Raw genomic sequence first — 20,737 nt, 5'->3', positions numbered from 1 at the left:
TCCTTTCCTTTCTAAGGATCCACTTTTCCTTTGTTGAGTGGAATATGCTTATGATTTGATGTCATTCCTTGTGTGAAGTTGTTGTTTACTCAAGGATTCTCTCTTATGTAAGAGGTATATGTCCTTGGATACAACCTCTTCTTCACTTGGCAATGCATATCTATTATAAACCTACTTCTCACATTGGGTCAAAAGTGTGTCATCCTTCATCAAGAATCTCTTTCACCTAGGAATAGGAGGAAGGTATAAATTCTTGTTACCCTTCCTTTCTTTTTCATAGAAGATGTTATGTTTGTTCAAGAAACTCCTCTTGGAGGTAGATGTCTTTTGAGAAAATATATTTTCTCCTCCAAGGATCCTCTTTACACTTGTTGCAAGATATCTCTTTTTCAACTATCTTATCCTTGGTTGAAGAGTATTCCCTCTTTGGCTTGGATTTATGAACATTGTTGCCTAAAGGATATCTCCTTGGTGTTGACAGTTAGGTATCTTTGTCTCTAAACTTCCTTAAGACATCAACATAGGGCTATGTTGACATCTTAAGGGGGAGCACCCATGTCACTCCCTTTGTATCATATTGTACCATATCTTTGCATGTCTTAATCAGTGTTTTCATCCTTGAAACTAGATACAACATTTATATATGTCTTAAATGGGGCTACACATCACCGAAACCAGAGAAAACAAACTCATACACAAGATTTCCTTGAAACTAAGCATGCATCTATCTTAAACGAGGCTACACATTCTCAAAACCATAGCAAACAAACTCTTAAGCGAGATGTTCCCGAGACCACACATTTGCCCCTTGGCATTTGCATTTACATTACATGTCTTACTGGGTTGGGGTGGGATTGAAAAAACCAATTAGCTGGGGACTGAAGGGGCCTTAACAGACAGTCGACCCCTCTTCATGATTGCTTTCATTCGACCTTGCTTCTTTCTCTCCGCTGGATCCGTGCCCCTGCTAGGTGCTTACCATCTCGCAAGCAATGAATGTCGGTGCTGAACCCATTATTGTTACCCGGGGCGGAGGAGATGCTTGCTTGCTCGTGAGGGTGCCATAAATAGGTTGATGCACACTCGAAACCAGAGAAAAAAACTCTTATACGAGGTGCTATATACTTGAAACCGGACATCACTTGCACACACGCACGAGGATGATTGGAACTAGCAAAAGACAACTAGACTATTCCTATTCTTCTCCCCAACATAGATATTGCCTCAACTTTTGAATGAATATCTTTGAAGGACCTCAAAGCATTCATAAATTATTCATAGTATTAAATTTGAAGGTTTAGGTCAACTAGATGAGAATTTTGACTTGAAACCAAAGATGGTGGTAATTGAAACAACCATTTGTTTGGCAAGGAAAATTGGAACACAACTAAAATTTACTAGAGTGTCTCTAAATTCCCATTACCTAAATTTCAATCAAAAGTAGTTCACTAAGCAATCAAGTTCCTCTTAGTTTCTCATAATAAAGGCACACTTGAACTTACCAATTCATATATTTTGTCCCAATTTTTGGATAGACACTTTTAAAGGGCCTCAAAACATTCATAAATTATTCATATTATTAAATTTGAAGGTTTAGGTCAACTAGATAAGAATTATGAATTAAAACCAAAGATGATGACAATTGGAATAGTCATTTATTTTGCAAGCTTAATAGAAACACAACTAAATTTGGTGTTGATTACTAGTGTCTCTCAACTCTCATAACTTAAATTTTAATCAAAAGCTTTTGATTAGACAAATTTGACTCTTCGTGATTATTTAATTTCTTTTTATTATTTATTTGCTACTTTCCTTAAAGATTGATCATAGAGATTTTTTTATTTTTAATTTTAATATTCATTTGTGTGTTCCATAAACTATCTTTCACCTCACTAATGTTAAAATTCTTCTATTCTTTTCTTTTCTTTTAAATCCTCACAATTATTATCTTAAAAAAAATATTACTACGGTAAGCATATTGCTAAATTCACCTTTTCAGAAAAGGGTAAGCAACAACAGTTAGATGCAATGCAACGTCCCTCTCTATAAATATAAATTTGGAGATAGGTGGATGACCTTACATTTTGATTTTTTCCTTGCCTGTAAAACATCTTTAGGGGAAAGGACCCAGTAGTTGTGCACCCTAACTTTGCGCTTCTCAAAATCCTACTTGGAAATTTCAAATCACTCCAATTTTTTACAGTAGCTTACTTGGCAAGTCCCCTGCTTACAACTAAGGTTTCAGGGCCACATCATCAAATATGATGCCACATCAGCATGTTTTTTGCCAAGGTGTCCAAAACAGCCCCCCAAAAAAGTGAGACCAATAGGCGTGCAAAAGAGACCCCAATAGTTGTGCAGCTGATATGGCATCACCTGATTGGTTACTTTTTACAATATTGGTACATTTCTTAACAACGATTGGTACATTTCCTAACAAGTGTTGGTATATTTCCTAACAAAAATTGATATTTTTTGTTTCAAACAATAGGTTTTATTTGTTCAATTTTTGGAACAAAAGGTATCAACAACTCTCACAACAATTGGTACATGCTCAACTACTGGGTCCTTTCCCCTATATGCAATACATTCTGTCACAAAAACCTACACAGTAGGTTTCAATAACTACTCCCACTAAACCTGTCATGTAGATACGCTGTCAACCAGTAGATGTTAAATCTATGGTAGAAAAACTTTGAAATGTAGAACAGACCATTATATCTGTTTGACTGTTGATTTTACCGTGGATGGTATTTAAAGATGTTTCTTTGATTCGGCGTACATTTTGAGTGGAAAGTTAAAATAAGGCCAAGAGAAAACAGAAAAAAAGTGGATTTTATGAAAAAACCAACATCTTTTTCTATTCCAGGGCTAAAGTTGATGGGAAAGGACGACACCAACTATCTTTTGACATTTCTAACCATCCTGTCATGCAAGTCATCATGGTATTGGGAACAATGCTCCTCCTTATTCAACAGTCTAGACAATGATCCAAGTGACCAGCAATTCAACCCAAACTGAACCACTGGTCGTATTGAAAGGACTTTTCCTGCCTTGACAAATCTGCTCATCTATCACTACTTTACACTTTATTCTGCTGACTAATCCATTAAATCGAATTGCATTTTCATGTTTCAAGATAACCTAGCTTGTAGACTCATAGGCAGGTACAGAGAATTTACAGAGCATGGACAATCATGTTGCTAATGGAGACTCTCCCTCACAAGGTAGAATAAGATTGAATTCATTTTTGAATTCATTCACTTTTGGCAGTGGAATTTTAACTGAGTTTAACATTTGAGTATGTATGGATTTAAGTTGATGCAGGTGAGAGAAGAAGCAGTACAAAATGGGATTGTGATATCACCGAGGATGAAGAAGATCTCATACTTAGACTTCACAGGCTTCTTGGAGATAGGTATATATATTTGTTTGGTAGTGTGAGTATAGAGATACTTGTTGTATGGTTCAATTTGGTAAATAGGGGTAGCAATCTAAGCGGGCTTCATCTTTTGGGAAATTTTATGGCTAAGTAAGTTTGAGTTGAGTAGTATTGGGATGGATGACCTTCTTGGAAGTCCAGATGTTTTTGCCTCTATCAGCATCATTTAGATGCAACAAGTGCTAAGTGGACCATTCATTCTTGTTAAAGATGGGTTTGAGTTTGTACAAATTACTGTTTATGAACTATGGGTACTATCCATTCTCATGAAAAATGGATTTGTAAATGGATTTGTGCTAACCACTATTCATGAAATATATATCAATAAGTTAAATCAACAATTCACAGTTGAAATTATAAGAAGGCTTAACTTCCTTTAGGCTAAAAGCATGAAATATATATCAATAAGTTAAATCAACAATTCACAGTTGAAATTATAAGAAGGCTTAACTTCCTTTAGGCTAAAAGGGTTTGAAGATCTATCAAACTGTTTCGTTTAGTAGACTGCATATGAGTGTTTTAGTTTTTTAAAACAAATGTCCAAGCTTAATTTGATTACCCATGGTTTTAAAATTTCATGCTATTAATTGTGCCTGTTAGCAATATATGGCAGGTGGGTTTTGATTGCAGGACGCCTTCCATGGAGAAGCCCTGAGCAAATTAAGACATACTGGGAAGTCAGAAGCCAGAGAAACAAATCCACCCATTGAAGATGCTTATACACAGGAAATCTGTGCTGTTTCTTTTTCTTTTGTAGCTTGTGCTGGAATATGACGTTACTGGTAAATGTTTTAGGAACAGAAAATACATGTAAACAGTTGTATTAATTGGTTTTAGCCATAAATTTTGCTATGTAGATATGGCTTTTTTTAAGGTTTTCTAAAGTTATGTAGGCCCAAGTAACAAGTGGGTTTTACCATTGAGTTTGAGGTGGGTGTTTTATGAAGTGCAGTAGAGCAACTTTTTGTTTTAGCAGTGCCTAAATGAATGGGGCATTGTCCCTGAGATTTGTAGCTTTTTGTCCTTTTATACCCTTTGACTATAAGTAAAAGAACTCCATGAATTGCGGATCTTACTGCCCTTCAAAAATAGACATACAACTGGTTGAATTTCAATTGATTTACCTATGTATGTTCAGAGTAATGATGATGACTACTTGTTCTTATAAAGTATATTGAATTTTATTATAATTACCTTTGCATTATTCCTTAAAAGCAAGTAGGCTGCATAATAAATTATAATAAAAAGATCCATATGGATATTCCAGACTCTGCTGATGTATGAGATAGATCGAGTGACTGAGAGCCACCTCCTCCTCCTTCTACTACTGCTGTCATCATATAACAATTTACTTTTTAATCCGCTGATGTATGAGATAGACCGAGTGATTGAGACCCACCTCCTCCTTCCTCTACTAATGCTGCCGCCATATAATGATTTACTTTTTAATCCGTTAATATATGAAATAAATGAATGATTGAGACCCAACTCCTCCTCCCTCCACTACTACTGCTGCCTTACAACATTTTACTTTTTAGTGTTTTAAGATGCTTTATATCCATCTAACTTTTTTTTATAATAAAGAATACCCAATAAATGAAAGGTACACCTCTCAAAAAGTAGTCATGGGTTTTGAAGATCTGGGAGGATCTGATTAGGACATGTCTTTATGACAAGTGTTTCATCAAACACTATATGGAATAGGTAGTTGGCATGTTTTACAATGATACCAATCTTGGATGGGACCTCTTGGATGTCACTGTTGAAATGGCAAGTCCGGACGGAAAGAGTGCTCTCTATTGGCTGGTACTTGCTTTGACTTCCCTAATATGTGTCACGCTCATCAGCATGGCTTCCTCCTCTGAATGGGCAGAAGGAAAGTGATGTATGTTAGGTAAGTGTTGAAATCTGAGGATAGTGAAGCCAAGAAGATCCATGGTGGGTGGCCAGAAGATGATTTTGGAGGACATTAACGTTACAGAATACATTCAGAGGGAAATATCCAATCCCTATCTTAGAGAATGGGTTATCAGTTAACAGAAGAATGTGGAAGTGGTAGATAAGGCTATAGGTAGGGCCTACTCAACTCTATTGGTGGACATCTATCATGAAGTGAACTATAATATCTACTGAGTTAAGTTTTGGTCACCTTTTTGGGGAATTTCATGCTTAAAATGGAATATTGGATTGGTTTTTAGAAGATATTATTTGTTTTTATACACAACAAAATGAAGATGAATGAGGAAATTTAATGTCATTTCAATTTGGAACTAGTTTTTGGTCTATGTTAAATAAGAAAGGTCTTAAGTTGAAGGCGTTTTATGGTTATCAAATCTATTTTTATGTGTGTTCATCTTAATTGTATATGTATCAAATAAAATTTACATCATTTTTTTAATAAACCTTCAAGTAGTAGTTTAATTTTTAAGACTGAGTTTGCATATTGTATTTGTGATAGGTCATTGATTTGAGAGTTTTGATACTTGCTACTTCCAATATGATTAATTTCATTTTGATTATAATGTTAAAATTTATAGTATTGTTGTGAATAATGAACTTGGGTTTTGTTAGTAAACCCTAAAAATAGCTCATAAATTGTTTGCTTGTAATTTGCATCTCTTTTTGTAAACTAAACTTGAATAAATATTGTTTGAGTCCTTATTACCATCACACCTTTCAATGTCATACATCATAGCAAGTGTTTCTATCTCTAACTCGTGCACTTACTGTTATATTTTACATAAAAGATCTTGTTAAATAAATATGGAAACTTCACTGCTAACATAGTTCTAAGTTATTCTTGAGTTGTCACTTGCTTTAAAGAGCCTACAACAACAAAAATGTTAAATCTCTTATAATCTAAGAAAATTGTAATGGAAAATAGTAGTCTTTAATTAAATCTTTGTATGTGATGTGTTTGATTGTTATAATTTTAGAATCTTAAGATTTAAACTGTGATAATCATTTAATTATATTTAACTAAACAATAAATAAATAGTTATACATGAAAAAAATATAAAGATGAATTAACATAGTATCAATTATATAAAAAAAACTATGATAAAAGACCCAAAAAAAAAATATCATTCTTCATTTGAATCATTTATCCACCAAACATCAGAACCTAACTTTCCACAATCTACATTCCCCCTAATACCCAATAAATGGAAAGTATAGCTCTGTGAAAGATGGTGGGGGTTTTTGAAGATTTGGGAGGATCTGATTTGGACAGTTCTTTATGACAAGTGCTTCATCAAACAGGAAGTTGGCATGTTTTACAATTATTCCATTCTTGAAATGGCAAGCCCGGACAGAAAGAATGCTCTTCATTACCTTTGACTTCCCTGAGGTATGCTGTGTCTTCATACTCGAAATGGACAGAAGGAATGAGAGGTGAAGTAATGTTGAAATAGGAGGATAATGAGCCAATAAGACTCTGTGGGCGGCCAGATGTTGGAGGACTTCACAGAGTACATTGAGATGGAATATCCAACCCCAATCTCAGGGAATGGGTGATCAAGGTTTGACAACTCTCAAAGAAAACTGATGCTGATTATTATAATCATAAAATTAGATGTTAAATTGTGAAAGCAAGAGTAAAAGGAGGAGAAAATTTTGAAAGCAAAGGGATGTTGATTCATGAGACAAAGAACATTATAACAATAAAAATTATACATTAAGTTGTGAGAGAAAGAATAAGAGGAAAAGGAAAATTTTAAAGCAAACTGATGTTGATCCATGAAGCAAAGAACATTATAACAATAAAACGTTAAGTCATGAGAGTAAGAGTGAAAGGAGTAGAAGACTTTCAAAGCATACGGATGCTGATCCATGAACTAAAGAGCATTATAACAATAAAAAATAGCAGTTAAGTTGCGAGAGCGAGAATAAAAGGAGAAGAAAACTTTCAAAGCAAAGGGATGCCAATCCATGAAGCAAAGAGCATTATAACAGTAAAAATTAGATGTTAAATCATGAGAGAAAGAGTAAAAGGAGGAGGAAACTTTCCAAGCAAATGGATGTTGATCCATGAAGCAAAGAACATTATAACAATAAAAATTAAACACTAAGTCATGAGAGTAAAGGGAGGAGGAAGTTTCTGACTATCATTGTATGAGCTTGGTAGTGCCTATGTGCATAACCAAATCTTAAGTTCCTTATTTTCAGTCAGGAAATATATATTTTTCTTTTAAATAGATCTCAGGATTCAAAGAGCATTATAACAATAAAAATTAGAAGTTAAGTTATGAGAGAAAGAATAAAGGGAGGGTGACAATTTTGATTATCAGATGTCAAGTGTTTGTTAGATATATTATGTATCTATTAAGACCCTATTTTAAGAGCTTGGTAGTGCCCATCTGCATAACCACTAATTTTTTTTAACATTAATCAAGAAAGATAGCTTTTTCTTTGAAGTAGATCTCATGGACTCCTCACAATTAAAGTTTGAACTTCATAACTTGTTTTTATGACTCCTAAACGTCTTATCTAAATAGATAAGAAAAAATAATTATACAAAAGTTTGATTATTTTACTTTCAATTTTATAAATCTAAATTATATAAATTATTTGTAAACATTTAAAATATATATATGTATTGTCCTATAAAAGCTTGAGAACTAAACTTTCATATTAACAGAAGTTAATTGAAAAAAGAAAAAAAATTAAAAAGACAAAAAGTTGTATATATAAATATATCTAGGATAAGAATATATGATATGAAGAATCTATTTAATATTATAAATTAAAAGTTTCAATAAAGTATAATTCTCATATTTCATATTATAAGGGTAAAAGGAAAGAAACAAGGTTCTGATCATAATTTAAAAATAAATTATATATGATATTATAAAGTTGTATTAAGAAAATTTTACATGTGTAGAGGATAAAAGTGCATATTCTATATTTTAATTTCTTTATTTTATACATCACTTTGCATGAATGTTATAAATTCATATTGTAAGAATTCTATTTGATTAATTTGGTGCACTGATTGATTGTAAATTATCATTATAGAATATAATTGGTCTAATCTATAGGGTTTTCCACCCTAACTAAGTTGCCCATGTCGTTCTCTTCCCTTGTAGAGTTTTTTCAACATAAAATAGGTTATTGACAAGGTTCCATCTCCAAAATATAATTGTGCCTACAATCTAGTCCTCTAGATTGAGTTTCAAAATTTGTTGCTTCTTAGACTAAACTCTAGGATAATTCTTCTTATTCAATAGTTTGCATGTCAAAGGTCTCTAGTTGTTGCTAGGACTTGTATTTAAGGACACCATCCTAGGTCCTAAAAATAGAAATAGATTAATAGATGTCAATTGTTAGGACAGAGCATTTAATTTTACACTTCTAAGTCACTTCAATTCCATCACTTCAAATCCACTTGTTTTATATCTATCTCAATTGTATCAACATTTTTTGTTTGGCATGTTTTTCAATATTGTTACATTGGTCACAAGATTCAACTATCATCAAAGAAGTCAATACTTATGGAAGTGATGGTGTTTATGCTCATATTTGGATGGTAGAGATGTTATCATGATGATATCATATTTAGATGAGGATTAGAAGCATGATGATTAAGTAGATATGTTGTTGATGGTAATGTACCAAGTGGTTGTGATGTCTTTCTTGTTTCTCCTAAGTGAGAAATTGATGCTATAAGGTAATTAGGCCTCTAAAAGTTGATGAAGTGTGTGAATGTATGAAAGAATGTTGAAGACACAGGATCTTCACTAGCTAGGCAATATCATATCACGTGCGTTCATATTGGGGGGTTTAATATCTTGAAAAATGCACTCAATATATTGCCTATCTGATGAAAATAGGGGACTTTTTAATTCAGGCTATGAAAATATGCAATATATGGTAAAAATAGTGGGGTTTTTAAATCGATTGTGTATTGGGAGAGGGTGGCAAAAAAGGAGTTTAGGGCAATGTTGTTTGAAAATAGGGGGAGTCTTTAGTATGCCATGAAAGCACATGATATAACCTAGGTTCACTAAGTGAATCCCTCGTGGTTGACGACTGTTTGCAAGAATGATCTCCATTGTTTTGCATTTGGTGCTTTGGTCTTGCGGGTTGTGATTCAATATTTCTGCTCTATGGATATTGCACTCCTATCTTTTTAGTTCCTCGTTGTTGCATCTAATGTATTTGGTTAAGGTAGTATGTTGGTTGTTTGATGGTTGATTAGGACTAGTCTGGAGAATTCTTTGCATTGATGTTTCCATCATTGTAGCTTGGAGGACATGCTTATAATGTTTTTGCAGTGTCTTAGTTCAAATTTCAGGTGATGAAACATTATGGAAGTATCATTGTTTGTGCTTTGTTTCATATATGTGTTTCCTAGCATCTTGGTAATGGAGAACTCTTTATTAGGTTGTTTTTGCCATCTTGGACCCTGTCTTGACAGTATGAAAGGTCTATCTGGAAGTGTTGATGGATGTTCTAGGAATGTGTCTATGTGGTCCACATGATGTTGGTTCATCTCTTTGATGTTGCATTATGCCTAGAGTTGGTTTTTAGAGCTTATTCTTTTTCTTACAGTATATCCTCAGGGGTTTACGCCAACATTGGATTTTTCGTTGAGTTGTTTTTGGGTCTTACTATGGCTTGTGGGGATCCACATTGAGCTAATTCATTTGGATGAGGTGTTTTGGAATGATTGGTTATGTGTTACATAGTTTTATCTACATGTTACCCTATTGCTGACTTGGGAGGATGTGCACCAATGTGTGTGATGTTTGGGACTAAATTAGAAGATGTAATAAGATGTTTTTAGGTCCTCTCTATCTCTTGGATTGGACTACTTTCATCACAATTATGTTTTGTGGCCAATTTGGTGGGATCATTCTCTATCCCCTATTCTGGCTGATCTAATTGATGTTTTGAGATGATACAAATGGTATATATAGAATATCAAATCAATTGAAAGAGTGTATATTTGTGTGGATTGTGAAAGATGTGAATTTGAGGTAGAGAAATTGTGTGGTGAAAGTATTGCATCTTAATTGTCAAATGGTTGTTTGAGACAATGATTCTAGGGAAGCTACATTATAGGGAGATTGTTGGAAGTTGTGATGTTGAAGGTGTTATAATTACTTATCTATGTTGTCATTGATGTCAATCTTGATTGATGTGGAAGATACATATGTATGTTGTGTTGTAGACAGTGGAAGATATGTATGTATAATACAAAATCATGTATTGGCAGTATGAGAGTTTTGGTGCTCTGAAAATCTATTCAGTAATTAGAATATTCGAGATTTGCAAAGTTCCAAATTGCTCCATGTTTCATGTTTTTTTGTTGTGTGTTTGAGATTATAATATTCATACATGTCTCTATGTTATTATGTCTTGACATGTTTTGTTGTGCTCCAAAAATATGTTTATGATCATGATGTTTCTTAGTCCGAATTGTCCCTGGATGTTCTTTCTTTTGGTCTGGTGTTTGCGACATTTGGTAACGTGTTGTTGCATTGTGTAGTGGTCTACTCTTCATTCCTTTCCACCGCAGGAATTCTTAGTGGAGACCTATTTTCAAATTATGTTTTATTATCTCCTTTGGCCAACTTGAATGAAATATTTTGGAGATCGGTATATATAAAGATCACTTGTAATGAAAAATTAAGAAGGTTTAGCAAAAGGAAGTTGATTGTAAAAGGAAGATCTATCTCTAGCAGTGAGAAGTGGTTGATCAATGTGGTTGTTTGCTGATTTTGTTTGGTACCGATGGCCCAGTGAGCCTAAGGTTTCTTCCGACATTGCAATAGAATGGCAGTTGTGCCTCTTATGGTTGATTCTTTTTTTCTTCCTTTGGGCAGTGAGGCCTCCTTATTTTTCTAGCAATTTTAGCCAAGCAGTGAGCCCACCTATAGTGAGCAATTCTGGCAGTGAGCCATCTTGTAAAAATCACCTTAACATTCTCTGTGGTTTTTCCCTTCTTGGGTTTTTCATGTCATATTTGGTGTCTCTTGTGTGTGTTATTTTCATGATATTATTTGTTTATGGTTGTGCAATCTGAAATCTATATTGATTTGTTTTTGTGAAAAAGTTAATTTAAGTTTTATTCGATGACTGATTCACCCCTCTCCCCTCAGTTATCCGAAACATTCAACAGAAGACATGTTCATTGTAACTCATATTTTCATGTAACTTGATCATAGATAGTGAGTCTCCATAGAAATTCCTTTGTATCCTACCCTGAGGTAGTGAACCTTAACCTGCAAGTCTTTTTGGGAGAAGTGAACTTCCTTGGGCAGTGAGCCCTAAAACAAATATTTTAACACTTGTTCATATGGTGTGATTTAACTCTCACCATGATTTTTCCCTTCATAAATATGGTGTTCTCTTTTTCATGTGTGTTCATCGATTTATCTTTCATTGTTTTTTATTAGATTAGGGATTTAAAGTTAAAATTGTGTTGTACTATAAAATTTAAAGTTTTTGTTCAAGACTAATTCACCCCCCCTCTTAATCTTAGGGTGTGTTCAACAATTGGTATCAAAGATAAAATCCTTTGAAGAATCTTAACCACTTGAGGAAAGGTCTAGGATGGCACAATATGGATCACACAAGGCTCCTAAGTTTGATAGAACAAACTTAACCTTCTAGAAAGCTAGAATGGAAGGATACTTGAGCTCTTTAGGGTTTGGAGTTTGGAACCCAGACAGAGATGGTTATAATGTTCCCCCCACTCCTTCTATAGATGCAACTAACATTAAGTTGTATGAGAACAATGGAAAAATAAGAAATGCAATCATGAGTGGGTTAGCAAATTTAAAACTTGTTAAGGTGATGCAATATGGTATTGTAGTCTCTACCTATATTAGTTGGTTTCTTGATTAAAGATATCAACCTTTTCCCCTTTGTATATGCAATGTGGATCACAAAAGTAACACATGGGAGTCTTGCACTTATTCTCAAAGAAAATCCTTCTTCCTTAAGGAAGTTCGCCACTGGTAAGCCACTTGTTAGCATTGCAGGTAAATGGAATTAATTTGGAGAAAACAACTTGAGAAACCCTGCCAGCGTGCTACGCACGTTGATATCATGAAGTATCTAACAACCATCAAACAAAGGGGCTGAGAGATTCTCCACCCTCTTGATGCATGTCCTTCGTGTTTCCCACCTCAGTTAGACAATTGACAAGTACTGCTTGAAGTTCAAGCATTATGTGGCATTCATGCAAAAGGTTCTAAATGGTCTTATTTGGAAAAATCACACACACATTGGTTAGAAAGGGAAAAAGAATGATCACGAAAGTGGAACTAGGTGTTTTATTCCCTCAAATAATGGTAAAACGGTTGTGAGGATGTAGATGGTAATCATGTCAATAATCAAAGGAAATTAATGGTACAAAACTCTCTAGCATAGAAATAGTTATATCCATCATCATGATCCTGCCACCAAAAAAAAATCTTTGTGTCTAAATGAGGATGCTTTGAAGGTGGAGAATTAAATATAAAAAAGGCTCTAGTGGATAAAAGAAAAGGATAATGATTTTTTTTAAGCTGCTAATGCATATCAAGCTTTTACAACCCTTTTAGTCCTATGTTGGATAGAAGGCATCTCCTCACTTGTTTAGAATGAGTTGTATCCTTGTTTTGAGTTATCTTAAACATAGTCTATGTTCAAACCTCAACATGTTTGTCCTTAATAAAATATTGGATTGTGCCTTAGTTGCCTTTCTTGTGTATATTAAAGGAAGTCTTATGTGCTTCTAAAATAAATGCTTGATTACATTTATGAATGGTTTTTTTGGTTATTTAAATCTCTAATGATTGATGGATCATGTAAGTAATTTTACTCTTTCATTTTTTGTAAGAATAAACACCAAATTATACCATTAATTGTAGAGTTAACAAAATAGTGAACCGTGGTGGAAATTCAAAGAATTTGTTTAATTTTGTTTGGCCTTTACGAGTACTTCCTGCAGTGAGGGTTTGAATATTTCACCCTATGTCTTTGTCACTTTGTGTTTCTTATTCTCCTCCCACATGAAGGGTTCATAGCGTACCGTGCCCACCTCATAGAATAGATAAATCCTATATATCTCAATGATGTAAGGATTGAAGTGTTGTTATGGGCTTCAAGATTGTTCAAGTGATTTTTTGGGTTTAAGTAATTTGAGTTTTTTTCCCTTTTCCAAAACCCCAAGAATAATTAAGAGCCAACTTCTAAAATCCCGAAGGTTTCGTCATGGGTTGCACTAGGTCCCACAACTATGAAGCTTCATGACTGCCTTATTTAGGCCATTAGACCTCTTAGGGATCAATAGGTACAACAAAAGAAATGTGATAAAACTTAACAACATCTATAAAGGAGATGATAAGGTAAAACAAATCAAGTTGCAGAATCTCAAGTTCAAGTTTGAGAATTTGAAGATGTATGAGGATGAAGGTATTGCTAGCTATATGCTCTAGGTTGATGGGGTTGTAACTAGTATCAGAGATCTTGGTGCTGAATTGAAATAAGATGAAGTTGTGAAAAGGGCATTGAAAAAAGAAAGGGTTAGAGAAAGAAAGGTAAATCCAAACTTATCTTCTTTTTTAATCCTTAAGAAGTTGTGAAAATCAGTTCCACTCTCACATAAAATAAAAATAAAAATAAAAATAAAAGGAATGAAATACATCAACCCTCTAATAGGGATGCATCACAAAAAATGGGTCATCCTGTCTCAAATTTAAAAGGTTACTATTGCTACTTGCAATAACAAAAAAATCCACCAGCAAATGAAAATGCTTGCTACCACCAAAAAAAAAAAATCTTCTAGCCCATATGGCTGGACTAAAATTATTACTTGTTTCCATTTTTCTCCCTTTCTTGGAGGACCTCAAGGTCATTTTATGTTGAGGATTATATTTCCTCCTATTTAATTATGTCCACCCTTGATCTTTTGGAATGCAACTCTCTACTTCTTGATCATACTTGCTTCTCATCACCATTGAATTTTTCAATGGCATAAGAGAGCTCGTTGGGGTGTAATCCAACAAAATGGGTATTTTTCTACAAGATCTGGGAGTCCACCAGGGAACCATCATCAAGGAAGATAATAGACAAAGTTGAGGGACAAGCACCAAGTGAAGGATGGGAGCAAGCCTTGGTTTCCTCAGGAGGAAAATGGAGTTGATTTGAGTCTTGAGGGAAGTTGGGGGGGATGATGTAATGTTGAGGCCCAACACCAATTCACTAAGATAGTTTTTAGAAGATGTTGAAATTCCCACAACTTTTTGTTTTTGACAATGGGATGTGAAGTGATTTGTTGAGAAACATCTACATCTGAAAGCTATTTTCTCATAGTCAACAGGTTGCCTCCAACTTCTATTACCTACCTTCAATTGTATCTTTGTTGAGATGTCATCAAATAAATTCATTTCAACACATATTCAAGAACTCCTTGAAGCAATGATACTTCACTAATCCATTCCTAATGGCTCACAAGTAGTCAAGTTCCCAAAATTTTAAAGGAAGATATAGTAACCAAACCCAAAAATAAGTTATAGTGAAGAGTTATGTACATGGATCAAAAGCGAGGAACCAAGGTTTCATACATAGAAAATCCCCTTGAGAGGTCTAAGGCCCATTCTTCAACACCAACTTCTTGTCCTCCTGAAAATCAAATTCCAATATAAAGAACCCCTTGACATAGGGATAAATCCAAATTTATCCCTCCATATTTTATTTCCATTTCTCAGAAACCCATGAGTGCTTATGACATAATTTTGGCCAAATCTCTTTAGAATGACATATTAGGGCATGATCTTGTAAAAAAAAATCTCCCAATCATTGGTAGAGTTGTCCAAGAAAACTTTAAGAATCATGATTGATGGGTACATTGGTAGAGGGAAGCCCTCACGAATAGCAACATCAAAATGCTAAGAGATTTATGCATCAGAGGAGACCCCTCAACCCTCATCAACAACCTAAATGTCCTGTCACAATGCCTCCTTGAAGTTTTTTTTACATATAACTATTCCATTTCTTACCATGTCAAACAGGAAGCATGAGCTAGGGTTAGGCAAAGGCGTAACAAATATCATGGGAGGGCACAAGAGTTTTCTCTTACAGGGCACCACAAGTCACAAGCCCCCATCCAAGCAAGCAGAGACATTGTGGGAAGCCATCTCCCCCACACCCATCAAACTGCACACTAAGGAGATCTCATGTAGGTATTCAGAGCATTTAGAGTAGAGTGTAAAGCTATACAAATCATCCATGGTGCTTTTTAAAAATAGCATACAAGAAATTAATTTAGAAGTCCAAATTTATCTTAAATGTCCTTCCATAAATCATTATTTAAATGGCTAGAGGCAACTTGAAGCCAATCCCTATTAGGGGAGAGGACCACCTTCAATGGTTGTGATAATAGTTGTTGATTTAATATCCACACTTGTTGATTTAATGTCCAATTTTTTAAACAACATTACACCAATAGTTGTGACTTTAAAGTTGTTATTGCTAATGAAAACTACCCATAGTTGTTAAAAGTAACTAATCATGTGATGTCACATGAACTGCACAACTATGGGTCTCCCTTTTGCACAATCAAAGGTCTCGCCTTTTTTTGGGTTGTTTTGGAAACCTTGGCAAAAAGCATGCTGGTGTGGCATCATATTTGATGATGTAGCCTTGAAACCTTAATTATAAGTAGGGGACTTGCCAAAGTAAGCTGCTATAAAAAATTCAGAGTGATTTGAAATTTCCATGTAGGATTTTGAGAAGCACAAAGTTAGGGTGCTCAAGTACTAGGTCCTTGATCAGAATAAAATTTGAAAATATTATTATATATTTTCTTAGTTTTTCTATATGTTAGTAAATGGCATTTTTGAAGGCCTTCAGGGCATTTTTAGCCCTTAAAATATCTCCTACAACTCTTGGAGACCTTTCCAACAAGTTAAACGGCTCATAATTTCGAGTCTTGTGCAGAAATTTATGCCTAGTTAAAGTTATGATAAAGTTTATATAGTTTTTTTGAAAAATTACATAGTTTTAGATTTTATTATGTAAATAAACCTGATATGACTGTTGGTTTTTTTTATTCTGAAGGAGTTTTTGGTGACCCTTGGAATCCCTTGGACTACTATTTGTTGGATTTTCGAATTGAATACAATACTTTTTGGCTTGCTTCAATTCTGTATTATCTTGTTCATCCACAACACCACAGGTTCTCACTTAGGTGTTGTCATCCAAATCCATAATTCAGATCAGTGGTATCAGAGAAAGTTCACTCCTCTATGTCATATCACACACGATCAACATATCAAAGATTGGGGTTGGAAACAAGGAATCCTTCAAACTACCTTCCTTTGAGACGCACATGATTGCAGATGGCTAAGTTGCAGATCGATGAAGACATTAAAGCATTGGTTGTAGATGCATTAACAAAATAATGAGAAGAAATGATGGAGCAGTTCAAGCAGATGTTGGAAAGTCGTGGGTCACCTGCAAACCCACCATTCAAGGTGCAAGATGTCGTTGATGACTGGGTTTCAAAACTGGAAAGATATTTCTCTGTCAACTAGTTCTCAAATGGAGATAAAATAACTTTCGCTCTTCTCAAAGCTGAAAATCATGTGAAAGATTCTTGAGAAGCAAAGTTAGCAACCAAGGCAGTAGAAACGGGCACTACATTCATCTTTGATAAAAAACCCATATGGGGAGAATTCATGGAGCACATAAAGGAAGAATATTTTCCCATAGATACATATGAATAGAAATATATGCAGTGGCAATTACTTCCATAGAAAAAAGACCAAACTGTTCAAGAATATACTAATCTGTTCCATTCTTTAACAACAAAACTTGGCATCAAAGATTGTGAGAAGCACCGAGTTTTAAAATATCAGAGTGGACTCCATAGGTATATTCAAACTGAAATGGAATTCCTGAACATAGAGAGTTTACCTAGTGCATATAAGTTTGCTACAAAAATTGAGGAGAAATTCAAACATAAAGGAAGGAGGGATAACTTCACAAATAACAGATGGAAGAACTCCAAGGAATCTCCTCCCAATTCACCAATGAAAAAGGCATGGGGTATGAAGAAGACACAAGAGAACAATATGTGGTGTGAATTCCATAAGAGTCCCTCTCACAACACAAAATATTGCAGAACCATAAAAAGTTTAATGATGGAGACACATGAGGACAAGGAAGAACCTCAGGTGGCAGAATCTTGTCCAAAAGAAAGTCATGAACAAGTCATTGAGGCTGATCCATACGCAACGGTAGCTACTACAAAGATATTGCCCCGGGAGGATGAGGAGAGATTGTTTCACTCACAGATGTGGGTCGGAGGAAAATCCTTGTACTTTATTGTTGATAGTGGAAGTCAAAAGAACCTAATATCAGTAGAGACCGTGGTAAGTCAAGGGAGAGATATCTAAGTGCACCAGTAGTGTTGCATTTCCTACTCTATAAAGCCTTTCAAAGATGAAGTAATCTATGATGTGGCTCCTTTAGATGTTTGTGATGTTTTTTTGGGACAACCATAAATGTACCAGCGCCATGGTGTCTATGAATCCAAACTTCACAGCGTGACAATCAGATTAGGTGAGTAGAAATACCGAATACCAGAGGTAAGCCTTGCATACACTACCTCTTTGATTAGTGCTAAGAAAGGTAGGAGGTTGGTTGTCAAAACAAGAACATTCATATTATTAATGATTCATTCTAAAGAAGAAAGGAAGTCTGTATATAGTTCCAATGACATCACAAACACCACAACACAGCAGAAAAGATCAATGGACCAAATTTTGATAAAATATGAGGATTTGTTTAAGTTGCCAACTGGGGTACCTACACACTGCCAAGTAAGACAAACTATTGGTTTGATACCAAGAACTCCATTGCCTAATGAACCAGTCTATCGTAGATTAGTATTAGGAAATGATGAAACTAAGAGGCAAATACAAGATTTGATTGAGAAAGGACACATTCGTCCAGGTGCATCACCCTGTGGCAGTCCCATGTTCTGGCAAAGAAAAAGGATGGAATCTTGGAGCATACCAATAAGAAATATAAGGAGAGACATGATGAGTATCACACTCCTCATAATTTTCAAGTCGGGGACAAGGTGTGGTTGCATATTCAAAAGGAACTCTTGAAGCCATATTTTCCTCCACTATTAGATGTTGCAGAAATAATTTCCACTACACAATTGAATCCAAGTGCAACTTCTCCATTCCAATGTGATCAGATTGTGGACACCATGGTGAAAACACTCAAACAACAACAAATTTATCTATACAAAGTGGTTCAAGCAAGGCAAATCACTCAAAAAGGAAAGTGGTTTACTAAGGAGCAGCTTCAGCTCCGTTTCCCTCATTTCATTTAGAGTATTGACGCAATGGATCCCATTTCTCTTCAAGGGGGGAGTAATGATCAGAATAAAATTTGAAAATATTATTATATATTTTCTTGGTTTTTCTATATGTTAGTAAATGGCATTTTTGAAGGCCTTCAGAGCATTTTTAGCCTTTGAAAGTGGCATATTGTTTCAAAATCTCTCCTACAACTCTTGGAGACCTTTCCAACGAGTTAAACGACTCGTAATTTCGAGTCCTATGCAGAAAGTTATGCCTAGTTAAAGTTAGGACAAATTTTATATAGTTTTTTGAAAAATTACATAGTTTTAGATTTTATTATGTAAATAAACCTGATATGACTGTTGGTTTTTTGATTCTCAAGGAGTTGTCGGTGACCCTTGGAATCCCTTGGACTACTATATGTTGGATTTTTGAATTGAATACAATACTTTTTGGCTGGCTTGCTTCAATTCTGTATTATCTTGTTCATCCACAACATTGCAAGTTCTCACTTAGGTGTTGTCATCCGAATCCATAATTCGGATCAGTCCTCTCCCCTAGAGTCTTTATCTACAAACCCAATGAAAGATGGTATAAACTATAAAGGAAGATATGGTCGATTGATGTTGAATTCCTCTCAAGAATGAATTGGTGTTTATTTGACCAAAAATGATTATCTCATAATCAACTAGGCACCAATGGTTTAACACATTGGATTCATCAATATTTGACAAATTAATTCTGTAAATATATGTAGAGAATACAAATTCAAGATTCAAAAATTAAAATATGAAAACCTCTAAAGATGTGAGCAAAATTGTGTATCCTATATTTATTTCATTTTCATGACTTTCCACCAAAAGAACCCAATAAAAGGAACAAGAAGGGAACAAAACCCTTGCAATGAACCTCTTACAAGTATATGTAGGCCCCCCTTAGAGTAGGGAATATAGAGAGTCATTCCTTTCTGTAAAGCGGAAAATTGATCGAACCCTAGTTGCTCTCCCCTCTTCCAACTCCGAGGAGAGAGAAGGGAGGTCCCTAGGGTTGATGGTTTTCACTTAGGAGAGACTTTACATTCAAAAGAGGGGTTGAAACCCACAAGATCCAATCCCACACAATGCAAGATTGGATTCTAAATGAGTTTCAAGGGTTAAGACAACAAGGCTACCCTCTTTTGTAAAGAATGTTGATAGAAGAATTAAGCTAGGAATGCATAGAAAGTGAGAAAGATTCGCTTATAAACTGAGATAGGGATATAGGATGAAGCTGCGGACCTGGAATTAGCAGTAGAATGTCGATACGGCGCTGTCCTGCAAATTTGAGCAAAAGTTGACAGTACGATGGTGCCCGGCGTGCACACGGTCCTCCGAAAAATCCGCGAAACGAAGGGGGATTTGTTCGTCTCTGCACAATGATTCCAGATCTTCAATTTCAGCTGTGTACCTGCAACCTACACACAGAAAAGCGAAGACGATTGGGGGGGTTAGGGATTAGGGATTTGCCTTTAGGTCAAACCCCGGTTTTGGAATTAACCAAGAAATGAGAAATGCTGTAAATGTAAATGTCTGTAATGTAAAACAAGTACTAATACCTTGTTGTAAGGATGTTTGTATCCTTATGTGCGAAGGTATAGATGTTTTTGTATGTTGTATGTTGTATGTTGTAGTAGTATGTGATCTCCTCTTCAATGGTTGAATCCTTGTCTTGAATGCAACACTTAGCCTTGAATGGATACTTAGAAGGAATGCTTGAATGCTTGAATGCTTGAATGTTTGAATGTTTGAGTATCGTTTCCACGCTTTTTTCGTCATACCAAAATGAGAGAGAAAATGTAGTTTATATACTTGTCAATTAGGGCTGATAGACTGATTTTCCCGACCTTAGGCCGACCAGGAATTGTTATTTTCCAAATTGCAAACAAAAAGACCCGAAGTCCCAAAGGAGACCGGGCCCAAAATAGGGCCAGGGACCAGGGCGC

At 35.0% G+C, this 20,737-nt stretch overlaps 1 protein-coding gene across 2 annotated transcripts; it reads left to right on the top strand.

The window, feature by feature from the left end:
* The first annotated feature begins 2,990 nt into the window (after positions 1-2,990).
* On the top strand, positions 2,991-4,465 carry LOC131054469 (transcription factor TRY). Of its 2 annotated transcripts, none has more exons than XM_057989003.2 (3): positions 2,991-3,227; positions 3,328-3,418; positions 4,056-4,465. In XM_057989003.2, exons 1-3 carry the CDS (start codon positions 3,188-3,190, stop codon positions 4,150-4,152), a joined length of 228 nt encoding a protein of 75 aa, XP_057844986.1. In that variant the 5' UTR covers positions 2,991-3,187; the 3' UTR covers positions 4,153-4,465. The 2 variants fall into 2 exon arrangements, with proteins under 2 accessions (XP_057844986.1, XP_057844985.1); XM_057989002.2 differs by having other exon boundaries at positions 3,319-3,418.
* Positions 4,466-20,737: the final 16,272 nt, after the last annotated feature.

The sequence above is a fragment of the Cryptomeria japonica genome, chromosome 2 (assembly GCF_030272615.1).
Source record: "Cryptomeria japonica chromosome 2, Sugi_1.0, whole genome shotgun sequence".
Classification (NCBI taxonomy): Eukaryota; Viridiplantae; Streptophyta; class Pinopsida; order Cupressales; family Cupressaceae; genus Cryptomeria; species Cryptomeria japonica.
The sequence above is the reverse complement of the archived record's forward strand: the minus strand, read 5'-3'. Positions and strand labels throughout refer to the sequence as shown.

Excerpts from the sequence above, each read along its gene's own strand:
- LOC131054469 (XM_057989002.2), top strand. The coding sequence starts at position 3,188 with ATGGACAATCATGTTGCTAATGGAGACTCTCCCTCACAAG. Across the intron at positions 3,228-3,318 it reads TGGAGACTCTCCCTCACAAG|TTGATGCAGGTGAGAGAAGA; the intron begins GTAGAATAAGAT and ends TATGGATTTAAG. Across the intron at positions 3,419-4,055 it reads CACAGGCTTCTTGGAGATAG|GTGGGTTTTGATTGCAGGAC; the intron begins GTATATATATTT and ends AATATATGGCAG.